This window comes from Rhinatrema bivittatum, chromosome 5 (assembly GCF_901001135.1).
Source record: "Rhinatrema bivittatum chromosome 5, aRhiBiv1.1, whole genome shotgun sequence".
NCBI lineage: Eukaryota > Metazoa > Chordata > Amphibia > Gymnophiona > Rhinatrematidae > Rhinatrema > Rhinatrema bivittatum.
Genome location: NC_042619.1, coordinates 163967935 through 163981500, shown reverse-complemented (window position 1 = coordinate 163981500; position 13566 = coordinate 163967935). Strand labels below are relative to the sequence as shown.

The 13566-nt window shown below is 44.7% G+C and overlaps 1 protein-coding gene across 4 annotated transcripts in view; it reads left to right on the top strand.

Annotated features, from left to right (window-relative positions):
- Positions 1–13566, top strand: part of BORA (BORA aurora kinase A activator) — a 273505-nt gene that overhangs the window by 248853 nt on the left and 11086 nt on the right. For 3 of the 4 annotated variants that reach the window (XM_029603005.1, XM_029603004.1, XM_029603006.1), the window contains one exon: positions 2642–2813. The exons of the other annotated variant lie outside the window; for it this stretch is intronic. In XM_029603005.1, the coding sequence (XP_029458865.1) occupies positions 2642–2813 (172 nt within the window). The remainder of the gene's footprint in view (positions 1–2641; positions 2814–13566) is intronic. 4 annotated transcript variants of the gene reach the window in all.

Below are 13566 nucleotides of genomic sequence, written 5' to 3'. Positions count from 1 at the left end.
AAATCCAAGTATACTACATCTACCGGTTCACCTTTATCCACATGTTTATTAACTCCTTCAAAAAGGTGAAGCAGATTTGTGAGGCAAGACTTGCCGTGGGTAAAGCCATGCTGACTTTGTTCCATTAAACCATGTCTTTCTATATGTTCTGTGATTTTGATGTTTAGAACACTTTCCACTATTTTTCCTGGCACTGAAGTCAGACTAACCGGTCTGTAGTTTCCCGGATCGCCCCTGGAGCCCCTTTTTAAATATTGGGGTTACATTAGCTATCCTCCAGTCTTCAAGTGCAATAGATGATTTTAATGATAGGTTACATATTTTTACTAATAGGTCTGAAATTTCATTTTTTAGTTCCTTCAGAACTCTGGGGTGTATACCATCCGTCCAGGTGATTTTGTCAATCAGGTCTACCACATCTTCGAGGTTCACCATGATTTGATTCAGTCCCTCTGAATCATTACCCATGAAAACCTTCTCCAGTATGGGTACCTCCCCAACATCCTCTTCAGTAAACACCGAAGCAAAGAAATCATTTAATCTTTCCACAATGGCCTTATCTTCTCTAAGTGCCCCTTGAACCCCTCGATCATCTAAAGGTCCAACTGACTCCCTCACAGGCTTTCTGCTTCGGATATATTTTAAAAAGTTTTTACTGTGAGTTTTTGCCTCTACGGCCAACTTCTTTTCAAATTCTCTCTTAGCCTTGCCAACGTTTATGCATTATCCTATTTTCTTCTGTTGGATCCTTCTTCCAGTTTTTGAATGAAGATCTTTTGGCTAAAATAGCTTCTTTCACCTCCCCTTTTAACCATGCTGGTAATCGTTTTGCCTTCTTTCTACCTTTCTTAATGTGTGGAATACATCTGGACTGTGCTTCTAGAATGGTATTTTAACAATGACCAAGCATCTTCCACATTTTTTACTTTTGTAGCTGCTCCTTTCAGTTTTTTTTTTACAATTTTTCCCTTTTGAAAGTTTAGCATGAGAGCCGTGGATTTGCATACTGTTCCTCTTCCTATTATTAATTCAAATTTGATCATATTATGATCACTATTGCCAAGTGGCCCCACCATGTTACCTCTCTCACCAAGTCCTGTGCTGTACTGAGAATTAGATCTAAAATTGCTCCCTCTCGTTGGTTCCTGAACCAATTGTTTCATAAAGCTATCATTTATTCCATCCAGGAACGTTATCTCTCTTGCATGTCCCGATGATACATTTACCCAGTCAATATTGGGGTAATTGAAGTCTCCCATTATTACCGCATTACCAATTTGGTTAACTTCCCTAATTTCTCTTAGCATTTCACTGTCCATCTCACCATCTTGACCAGGTAAGAAAACCCAGGTATTGACTAGCTTTCTATGCAAATTAGTCACAGGAAACAAAAATCTCATTTTGCTGTTGGAATTCACTTTTTTCTTAATTGCATATACCAAGGTTCTGTTCCTTCTGCTCCTAGTCACTTCCATACATTCCTCTGTCTTTGTAGCACTAAATATGGTAAATGAGATGGAAGTTTAAATTTGACTACGGCTAGTTCCTTTACTCATCTAACACAATTCCTGTATCCCCTCTTCTATGTAATCTTTTTTATCACAATTGAAAATTTCAAAATATTCTGGGATGGGTTTTGAATTTCTCTCTCATACTTGTTTTTCTTTGCAAATTTTATAACACATGCAGTTTGACCTCAAATCACGTACAGGCCGATACAGTACAGTGCGCTCTGGCGGAGCGCACTGTTAACCCGCGATTGGACTCGCGTTTTCGACGCGCTAGCTTTACCCCTTACCCCCTGACCCTAATAGCACCTGCAACATGCAAATGCATGTTTATGGCCCTATTAGGTATTCCCGCGCGATTCAGTAAGCAAAATGTGCAGCCAAGCCGCACATTTTACTTTCAGAAATTAGCACCTACCCAAAAGTAGGGGTTAATTTCTCCGGGCACTGGGAAAGTAAGTTTAAAAAAAAAAAAAAATTTGAAATCTGCTCGCTGGTTGAAAACCGGACGCTCAATTTTGCCGGTGTCCAGTTTCCGAACCCATGGCTGTCAGCGGGTTTGAGAACCAACGCCAGCAAAATTGAGCATCGGCTGTCAAACCTGCTGACAGCCGCCGCTCCTGTCCAAAAAGAGGCGCTAGGGATGCGCTAGTGAACCTAGCGCCTCTTTTTACCGCGGGCCCTCATTTGAATACAGAATTGCATGCACAGGAGAGTGGTCTGTGCGCGCACCGGGAGAGCGGGTGTTTGCCCTCTCTCCCGCGACTTTTACTGTATCGGCCCATTACACTGGAATATCAACAATCTGACAGCCATGCTGGAAGTAATGAAACAATTTTGTCTTAATTTAAATAAAATGTATGCTTTCAAATGGCCTTTCAATGTTTTTTTTCACAGTATAACTATTACATACAGTATTTATTTGTAAATGGTGGGAAAACTTCATTTTTCAGTTGTGGTCTTAAGGTATCAAGAGGTGAGGGCTGTAGCTGAAACTATAGTCCTAGAAATCTACTTCACTATCTCTCAAAAATATTTCTATATTAGAAAACATACAATGAATCAATTTTGTATCATTGGGGAAAATTGTAGTTCTCTGGTTTTTGTTTTTTTTTTGTTTTTTTTAATCCTAGGAGCTACCTGCTTTAGAATTTGACAGCAAGCCACTGTTGGGGAGAGAATTTCCAGAAAGAATATCAAGCACTGATAAAGCACCAACATATAAACCATTCAGTTTGAGTGCATTTAATTGTACTGCACAGAAAGCTACTGGTGAACAACATTTTAACAAATTGTATAAAAATGGTATGTATTTCCTTGTTTAACTTTGAAACCATAATTTATAGAAACATTTCTTAGAGGACAAGCAAACTGTGAATGTCCTTAAAAAATGGATGATAGCATCAGACAGAGCCTGGCCAATTTAGCAGATTTTATAGCTTCTAGAGCTCTATTGAGCATGTACAGACCACATTCCACATCAAGGGTTTTGTGTGGGGACCCTGTTGGTCCCATTTAATTCCCCCCCCCCCCCCCCCCCCCCAACACACACACACAGAGTTGGTTTTCATCTGCTGAGGAACATTATCATTTGCCACTCCAGTTGCTTTCTGAGTTTTTTCCATGTGTGGTCTCTCTTTAAACCATCCTTCTCTTGATCTTCTTTCCTCCTTTTTTGAACTTTTCAAGTTTTCTTTATTTTTCTGCAGCTGTATCAGCACCAGTGTATGTGCACTAATTGGCATGTGTCAGATACTTGTTTTGATTATTTTTTTTCAAAATATATTCTATGTAGTCGAGTTCTGAACTTGCTATGCTTGCTTTCTTTCAAAAACTACAGCTTCCTCAGTTAACACCTAAGCAGGTTAATGTTCTCCTAAATGACTTGCACTGAAGTTATGCAAGTCTTCTGGGCCTGATAGCTTGGGAAGTGAGTTTTAAAAGCTGCTAGGTCATTTAGTGGTTCCATCTTTCAAGAGTATATATGAGGAAGCTGAGGCTGCTCAACGCTTTCAATTAGACAGGAATAGGGTAATGGTTACCAACTTACTGAAGAAAGGAAAGGATCCCAAATTACTGGAATCTTTTCACCCTATTTCCATGTTGAATTCTGATTTAAAACGTTTTGCTTCAGTATTAGCTGCTAGACTTATCTCTGTGATTGTCTTTAGTTGGCTTGGACTAATTCGGGTTTGAGTGGGATCAGTATGCTGTTAAGAATGTGATTAAGGCTTTACTTACGCTAGACACCAAACAATCTGAAGCTATTCTTTGAATCTAGATGCAGAGAGAGTTAGATAAAATTGGTCTAATTTGTTTGGGTTGCTACCTCACTATGGATTTGGTGTGTGTGTTTTCTTGCACAGTTATACCTGTCTTATATGCTTCTAGTGTGCAGATTTTGGTCAGTGGTCACCCTTCTAAATCCTTCTGTCATGGCACTTGACACGGATGTCCTTAGTTACCCCTTAGTGTTTTTTGAGCTCCTAGCTATTTGGTTACAGAACCTGGCTTTTTCTAGCATTAGGGTACATGGTCATGTGTTGAAGATTTGGCTCTTTGTGGATGACCCTAAAGTGTTCTTGGAAGAAATCTCTCATTTTGAATGTTTTTCAGGATTAAAGGTTAATTTTTCTAACTCTGTTACCTTCCCTTTGGATGGCTCCCAACCTCTTAGGGGATCATTTATCAGTGCTATATAGCGTTTTTGCATGTGTTAAGGCGTTTTCGCATGCAAAAACACCATAACGCATGGTGTGTTGCAAATTAGGAAAAGGGGAGGAGTTTGAGGCTGGATTTCTGGCCAAGTGGGCTGGCGATATAGCTTCGCAATTTGCGAAGCCATATCACACAGTTTTAACGCAGATTTTAACTATACCTTTTTCATTTGCATTAAGCCGTGCGATATGGCTTTAGCAGACTGCGATGTTTTTGCACGGCTTAATGCAAATGAAAAAGGTATAGTTAAAATCTGCATTAAAACTGTGCGATATGGCTCCACTGCTGAGAGAGAGACACACACTAGCTATAAGACCCTCATCCTAGGACGGTATTTATACCTCTATAGTAGGCCGACCTAGCTACTCAAGGTGAGGTTTAGGTATTGGTGTAGCATGTAGCCAGATGGACTCAGGACCAATGGGTATAGTGTACTCCTGATAGCAGATGGGAGACTGAGCAGGAAGCTCTGCTCTTCAGTATTTCTCAGTCTCCTAAAGCAGATAGGGACACATTCTAAAACAAAGAAGAGAGGAAAATTTACCTCAAGACTAACCCCGCTCTCCTGCGATGATACCTAAGGGTCCCTCCCCCAGTCAATAATTCCTGAGGTGATTTCTGAGATCCCATCAGAGGTAAGCCTTGGTCTGGTAGCCGGTTCCCGGTGTGGACTTAGCCCCCAGAGTGTGGCTGAGAGGCAGTGGATGAAGAATCGAGCACGGTGGTGAAAGTAATTCCCTCTCTTTCCACCCCCCCCCCCCCCCCGGCATAAGACTGGGAAACACCAAGACCAGGTAAGATAGAAACCTTTTCTAAGTCTCTGGTCTCCGAGGCTCGAATAGCCGCACAAATCGTCTGTTAAATCGGGTTGAACAGCTCCATCTGAGCTAGACCCCAATTCGGTGCGAGGGTCCACACACGTGGAGACCCTCCCGTGGGGGGTCGCCATCTTGTTCCACGTGGTCATCTGCGCCATTTCCCCCCCTTGATCGCACTGTTGCCCGCTCAACTGAGCCGTATGCACAACCGGCTTGTGCGCACACCTGTGCCGTGCGCACAGTAACGCGCATATCGATGCCGGGCGCACAAACTAGTATCCTGCGTGTGCATCCCGCGCTCACCCAGAGCGCACATCTAAGCCTCCCGACGCACATTCCAATGCGCACAGACTAGTTTTGAGTCACTCCACGTGAACAAATCATGGCACCGCCGACCAAGAAGGCCAAGGGACAAGCCCTCTGCCCTCTGCCCAGCCTACTACCTGAGAGCTGCACAACTTGAAGTGGCCTCCGCCCTATGCCAGCAGTGCAAAGAGGCTCAGGGGGAACCTAAGCAAGGCCCCCCCCCCCACAGCCAGTAGAGGGTTCCGGATCCACTAACGATAGTACCCCGGACCTCTGTATCTCCGACTCGGCGCCTACACAGGAAGGCACCTTGGGGGCCTCCACTATAAACCCACCAGGATTCAATATGGACCCAGGGACCTTTTCCTGGATGGAATTCTTCAAAGGGCTTCAATCCTTTGTCCAAGTGCAATTGGTACCACTGGCGACACAGTCCCAGTCTCCACCGGAAGCACAAGATCTTCCAAGCACCCCTCAGACCTCTTGAGACGTGCTCCACCTAGGCAAGAGCCTCCCTACAGGGGATACAGACACCTCGGGGGTCGAGAGTGACTCCCTGAAGGAAGGGGAAATCCCACCAGGGATGGAACCATACCGAACCATGCTGCAATTCTTTTCCAAACACGAGTTACCAGCTCTTGTGTCTCTGATCTTAAAGACGCTGGCCATTCCAGGCACGGGTACCACAGCGGAGCCAAAGACTAATCCTATTTTGGTGTCCCTCCGTCAAGCCTCATGCTATTTCCCAATGTTGCAGGCCATACAACAACTGATTGACCTGGAATGGAATGCCCCGGAGGCCAGCTTCAAAGGAGGACGGACCTTTGAAGCCCGTCCTCCTTTGAAGCTGGAACCCACTGCCAAGGAACTCCTACGGTTCCCAAAAGTGGACGCCATGGTCTGCGCAATCTCTAAGCGCACAACCATCCCAGTTGAATGAGGAGCGGCATTCAAGGATGCCCAGGACAGACATCAGGAAGTCATCCTTAAGCAGTTCTTTGATGTAGCAGCAATGACCCTGCAAATCGCATCCTGTTTCACCGTAGTAACACATGCCTGCTTGCTTCTCTCCAGAGACTCAACCATGTCCGGTGAAACATTAGAACCGGCGATATCCTTCCTCATGGATGCGACCTCAGACCTAGTGCGCACCTCAGCCAGGGGCGTCTCCTCCATAGTGGCAGCCAGAAGACAACTATGGCTCCGAAATTGGTCAGCTGATGCAACCTCCAAAGCGAACCTCATGAGAATGCCTTTTAAAGGATCCCTCTTGTTCAGAAGCGAATTGGAGAAGTTAGCCAACAAATGGGGCGAATCTCCAGTACCTCGTCTACCGGAGTTCAGGAACAAAAGAAACCAGCGCTTCCCCCCCCCCCCCCCCCCCCGAAGAACCAAGGACAGAGGACCCCAGCGTTTTAGACCGTACAAGAACACGTACTACCAAGCTCCTCGCCCCTCAGGCAGTCTTAGTCCTTTCGGAAAGACACAACAAGAGGGGAGCAGGCTCAGGTACAGGCTCCAGCTGCATCCTACAATGAGAATCAGCAGATCCATCCACAGGAAGAAGTCATAGGGGGCAGACTTACCCTCTTCTACCAAAGATGGGTCAAGATAACATCGGACAAGTGGGTCCTAACATCATTCGAGAGGGACACTATCTGGACTTCCACAGCATCCCTCCAGACAAATTTGTGAGATCACCGTGCCACTCCCTTTCCAAGAGGACGACAGTGGAAACCACACTGACAAAACTACTCAGCCTAAAGGCCATAACCCCGGTGCCCATGCACCAACAAAATACTGGTCACTATTCCATCTATTTTATCGTACCCAAGAAGGAACGAACGTTCCGGCCCATCCTGGACATGAGGGTACCACACTTCCGCATGGAAACGCTACACTCAATCATAAGTGCAGTACAGCCGGGAGAATTCCTGACTTCACTGGATCTATCCGAAGCCTATCTCCACATCACGGTCCATCATGACCATCAGCGCTTCCTATGCTTTGCGATACTGGACCATCATTACCAGTTCCGGGCGCTACCCTTCAGACTAGCTACCGCCCCTCTGACCTTCACCAAAATCATGGTAGTAGTGGCGAAAACTGTTGAACTATGTTCGCCAAAAGGTATGAGACTACCTCCAAGTCCTGTCTCATGATAACCCTGGAAGTCGTTCCATGGGCAAGGAACGACTTCCAGGGTTATCATGAGATAACCCTGGAAGTCGGGTTCCCTACTGTCACTATGGAACCCGACATCCCAGAACTACTCCATTCACCTCCAGCTACCAGGAGAGGTTCGGACCCAGCTCCAGTTGTGGCTGCAGGAAGACAATCTGAGCAAGTGAGTAAAACTATCCCCACCATACTGGATTTCGCTCCATGGATGCGAGCCTGCAAGGGTGGGGAGCCCACTTTCAGGAACTGATGGCCCAGGGACAATGGGACAAGGAAGAGGGGGGATGGAACATAAACCGGCTGGAAGCCCGAGCAGTCAGACTAGCCTGTCTACGATTCAGCCACAGACTCCGGGGCGAGTCTGTAGTGGTGTTGTCCGACATGACTGACAGTTGCCTACATCAATTGCAAAGAGGAACCAGAAGCCAACAGGTGTCCCTGGAGATAGACCCCTTCATGGCGTGGGCAGAAACAAATCTGCAAGCCATCTCAGCCTCACACATCATGGGAAAAGACAATGTCTCTGCAGACTACCTCAGCAGAGAGAGTCTAGACCCAGGGGAATGGACGCTGTCGACAACAGCCTTCCTGTTGATAGTAAACCACTGGGGAACCCCTCCATGGATCTACTAGCAACCCTGTCCAATGCCAAAGTTCCCAAGTTCTTCAGCCGCAGATGAGAACCGCAATCCCTAGGAATAGACGCCCTTGTCCAGACCTGGCTACAGGAAGACCTGCTGTACACTTTCCCCCATGGCCACTCCTGGGCAGGATCATCTGCAAGATAGAACACCACAGGGGGCTAGTACGTCTAGTGGCCCCAGACTGGCCAAGCAGGCCATGGTACGCAGACATGCAAAGACTTCTTGTGGGGAACCCTCTGCCTACCTCCACACAGGGACATTCTCCGGCAAGGACCAATCCTCTATGAAGACCCGATTCGATTCCCTCTTACGGTCTGGCCCTTGAAGACTCACCTGAAGAAAAGTGGATACTCTAAGGCAGAGATTGACATCTTGCTCCGAGCACGCAAGTTCTCCACATCTCTAGTTTACATACGAATATGGAGAGTATTCGAAGCCTGGTGTGAAGACCGCAAGATCCTTCCGCAAAGAGTCAAAATTACCATGATCCTGGAATTTCTGCAGGACTGCTTGAAGAAGGGGCTGTCCCTCAAGGTTCAGGTGGCCACGCTGGCCTGCTTCAGATCCAAAGTGGATGGCATCAGCCTATCAACCCATCCAGATGTTTCCTGCTTCCTGAGAGGGGTCAAACAAATCAGACTTCCATTACGGTTGCCGGTGCCCCTAAGGAATCTCAATCTAGTACTAGACTTCCTAGCGGGAACTTTCTTCAGACCAACACACGGTCTGTCGCTACGTCTCCTGAGCTTGAAGACTGCATTCCTAGTGGCAATATGTTCAGCCCGTCGCGTCTCCGAGCTTCAAGCGCTATCCTGTTGGGGAGCTATTCCTCAGGTTCATACGGAGATCCAGACAGCTACGCACTGTTCCCTCCTTCCTACCGAAGGTGGCTTCTCAATTTCATCTAAACCAAACCACCTCGCTGCCATCTCCAGACGAACATAAGGACTTGGAAGACTCAAGCTGCCTTTGCCACCTAAACGTCAGCAGAGTCAGTCCGATACCTGGAAAGATCAGAATCTGTGCGAAAGACGGACCACCTATTTATCCTTCACAGCAGGAAGAAACAGGGGGAAGCGGCCCTCGCGGGCAACCATTGCCCGCTGGATCAAAGAAGTAATCAAGGCGGCCGATGTAGAGGCAAGGAAGCCTCCACCTCTGCGAGTCAAGGCCCAATCAACAAGGGCCTAGGAAGTGTCCTGGGCAGAAACAAACATGCTGTCGCCCGCCGAGATCTGTCGGGCAGCAACGTGGTCCTTCATACACACCTTCTCCAGGTTCTGCCACCTGGATGTCCAAGCTCGGGAGGACACAGCCTTTGCAAGGGCAGTACTAATTTGGCCACAGGCAGCCTCCCGCCTTGTTCGGGAGTAGCTTTTGTACATCCCATTAGTCTTGAGTCCATCTGGCTATACGCTAGGAAATGGAGAAATTACTTACCTGATAACTTTATTTTCCTTAGAGTAGACAGATGGACTCAGCACCCCGCCCACGGCTGCCCTGGAATCCAGGAACCTCGGGTGACAAGCACAGGCAAGCTAGGTATTACCCCTAGTTCAAGACACCCATAGTTGCTGGGTATCTGCATTATCTGCTTGAGTGCACTGGCAATCTCCATTTGGAAATCAGTTGAACCAGTCCTAGTTAATCAAGTTATTAAAGCACACATATATCCACAATTGTTTTTCTAGGAGAATACTGAAGAGCAGAGCTTCCTGCATGGGTATATGTAGGCTGACGTCAGCTTTGAAATCTGATGCCGTCTCCCATCTGCTATCAGGAATACACTATACCCATTGATCCTGAGTCCATCTGTCTACACTAAGGAAAACGAAATTATCAGGTAAGTAATTTCTCCATTACCATAACATACACCCCTTTTTCTATCGCATACGATATTTAGTGCATTTTGATAAATCCAGGCCTTAGATGGGACACAAACTTTCTTTCTCTTGGGCAATGGATCACTTTACCTAAGGACCTAGAGAGTTTAATACCCAATCAGGCTATTTACAACTTAAATATCCGGGATAATATACTTGGCATCGTGTTCCTTTTGGGGAAATGGCATGATATACCACTGTCCCATTTTGGTATGAGTTCTTTGGTCAAAATGCTCATTTTGCCCAAAATTTTGTCTGTTCCAAAACATGCCCTGTTGGGTCCAATTGTGTGAGATTATTTATTTTATTTTATTTTGTGTTTTTCTATATCGGCATTCGCGATAGGTATCACATCATGCCGGTTTACAATTAACAAAGGGGTGTAAAAAGTTACAATAAGAACATTAACAGGTGCGGAACGAAAACTTTGCAGTTACAATAAAACAGGGAAATACAGAACTGGGAGCAGTGAAAAGTCGATAGGATTAAGATGTTTCAGTCGGCTATTGTACTTTTTCTTTGCAGGGTGAAGGCAGCTAGAATTAGTTTCATTAAATTGACTTTACAGGGGGGAACCACGTGGTGAGCGTGAGAGGACGCGCCTAGGCAGGGCTCCTGGTGCCGTGCTCCATTTTTTTCAATAATTACCGGTCGGTAACATCTCCGAATCAGCAAAAACACTGGGCACCATCAGCGTATATATCGATCACCTCGTTCATGCAGCATTCGCCCTCCAGAATGCCTATTCGGACCGGTAAGAAAGATAGAAACCAAAAACGGCAGATATCAAGATGGCGGCTACTCCCAAGTCACAAGGCACGAAGGATAATCCAACCAATATGCCAGAGAACTTTAAAACTGTAATTATGGAGGCTCTGGACTTAAAACTAGCGTCGATATCTGCACAGATCTCAGAAGTACGTTCGGCCCTCACAGAACTAAACCCACGATTTGAACAAATCGAGGGCAGGGTGGTGATCCTGGAAGATGACGGCCTAGCCACTACTACTAAGCTTCTTGCACTGAAGAAGACTATCGCAGCACAAAATTTGAAGCTGGATAATCGAGCCCACAGATCCAAAATAAGGCTCCTGGGCTTACCCAGAGACATTGGCAGAGAGAAATCTGGGGGCATTTTTTAGAAACATGGTTGCCGGAGTCTCTCCACCTAACAGAGCTCCAGTCGTCATTTCGCATTGAAAGAGCCCACAGACTAGGCCAGCGGAAGGAAGGTGATATGAGACCACAACTGGTCATAGCTAAAGTGTTGAATTTCACCCACAAACAGGCTATATTGCAAGCCTACCACAGAACACCTGATCACACTTACAATTCAATGAAAGTCTGGATGTTTCATAAGAACATAAGAAAATGCCATACTGGGTCAGACCAAGGGTCCATCAAGCCCAGCATCCTGTTTCCAACAGTGGCCAATCCAGGCCATAAGAACCTGGCAAGTACCCAAAAACTAAGTCTATTCCATGTTACCATTGCTAATGGCAGTGCTTATTTCAGGACTATTCAGCACAGGTCTCATCTCGGTGAAGGAGATTTCCCCGATTTGCTCGGCTTTATTTGAGAAACAAGTGTGGTTCTCATTACAATTCCCTGCATGTCTAAGTCTGGCATAATAAGATCCAGTTTTTTGAGACGTCTGAAGACACACAAGTTTATGGACACCACCATCGGGTGAACGCTGGCAGAAATGGCGTTTCAATATACGATGAGGTACCCTGTAGTGGAAATACCAGAACGCATCGTATTCTTTAGCTGTATTTTTGGCATAATCGCAGGAGTACCAAGGGACCCCGAATTTACTGGAGGGGGAACCCCTCCCACCTAGACTTCCACAGAATCTATGATTTCGGGGGACCTTTTGTGGAAGACGTAGTCCTTATGGAACCCAGGGTGGCAGGTACTGACTATCATTTTTATTTTATTTATTTAAAAAATTTTATATACCGTTTTATAAAAAGAGATTTTTGTCAAAATGGTTTACATAATTGAAATAAAATTAATCAAAGAAAGTCTAATTAAAAATAAGTTAAAATATACAAAAATTAGTCAATAGCTAAGAAATTTAGCTTAAAAAAAATAAATCAAATTAATTACTTAAAAACAAATAATAAAAATATGTTGCCATGGATTTCCTATCAGGGGAAGGAGGGGGGGGAGGGGGGCTATGAAAAAATGGAATGTAGCTAGTAAGAGGGGAGTATGGGAATGGTAAAGGGAAAGGAATGAGATGAATCTGATAAATGTGGAAATGGATGGATGAGCATTAAACTTGTTCTTGAGTGGATGTTTGAAATGCGAGTTGGAACAAATGTGTTTTGAGTGATTTTTTGAAATGAGACTGATTTGATATAGATCGGAGTGGGTTTGGGAGTGAATTCCAAAGGATGGGACCGGCTACTGAGAAAGCTCTCTTTCTGGTGACGTTTAATCTGGCTTGTTTAGGTGAGGGAATGTCTAAGAGATTTTGGGTAAGTGATCTTAAGTGTCTTGTTGGTTTGTAAATCCGTAGTAATAAGCAGAGCCAGGTGGAAGTTGGGTTATGGATTAGGCTATGAATAGTGGAAAGAATTTTATATTTTATCCTGAATTTTATGGGGAGCCAATGTAAAGATTGAAGAATAGGAGTGATATGATGATGTAAAGGTGTTCTTGTTAGAATTCGGGCTGCACTGTTTTGAATTAATTGAAGGGGGTATAGTGAAGAGTCTGGTAGTCCTAGGTAAAGAGCATTACAATAATCGAGACCGGAGAAGACTAGGGATTGAAGAATAGTTCGATAGTCACGATAGAATAGCAGTGGTTGAAGATGTTTTAGGAGCCGTAGTTTGTAAAATGACTTTTTGGTAAGTGAAGAGATATGTTGCTTCATAGAAAGATCAGAGTTTATGAGTATACCTAGGTTTGTAGCTTGACGTGTTATGGGTATGGTGGTATTGTTTATTGATAAGTGTGATGGTGGACCTATTGAAGTATCTGAAATAGACGATAAATGTATAATTTCAGTTTTTGAGGAGTTTAGTTTTAACCGGTTATGAGAAAACCAGGAATTTATGGTGGATAGATAGAGGGAAACAAAGGATAATGTTGCTGACCAAGATGTTTTTATAAGGGACATAGAACTGAATATCATCTGCATAAATTTTGAATTGGAGATTGAGTGAAGATAAGATGTTGCAAAGCGGTAAGAGATATATATTGAACAGAATAGGGGATAAAGATGAACCTTGAGGAACACCGGAATTGATAATGTAGGGAGAGGATGAGTGATGATTATAATTAACTTGTTGGGGGCGATCTGAGAGGAATGATGAGAACCAATTCAAAACTGTTCCTGTAACACCTATTGATTTTAAACCTGAAATGAGAATTTGATGGTCCACTGTATCAAAAGCAGATGAAATGTCTAAAAAAACTATAATGTAATCCGTGTATGAATCAAAAGAGCGAAAAAAAGTGTCGAAAGAAGATAGTAAGAGTGTTTCTGTGGAAT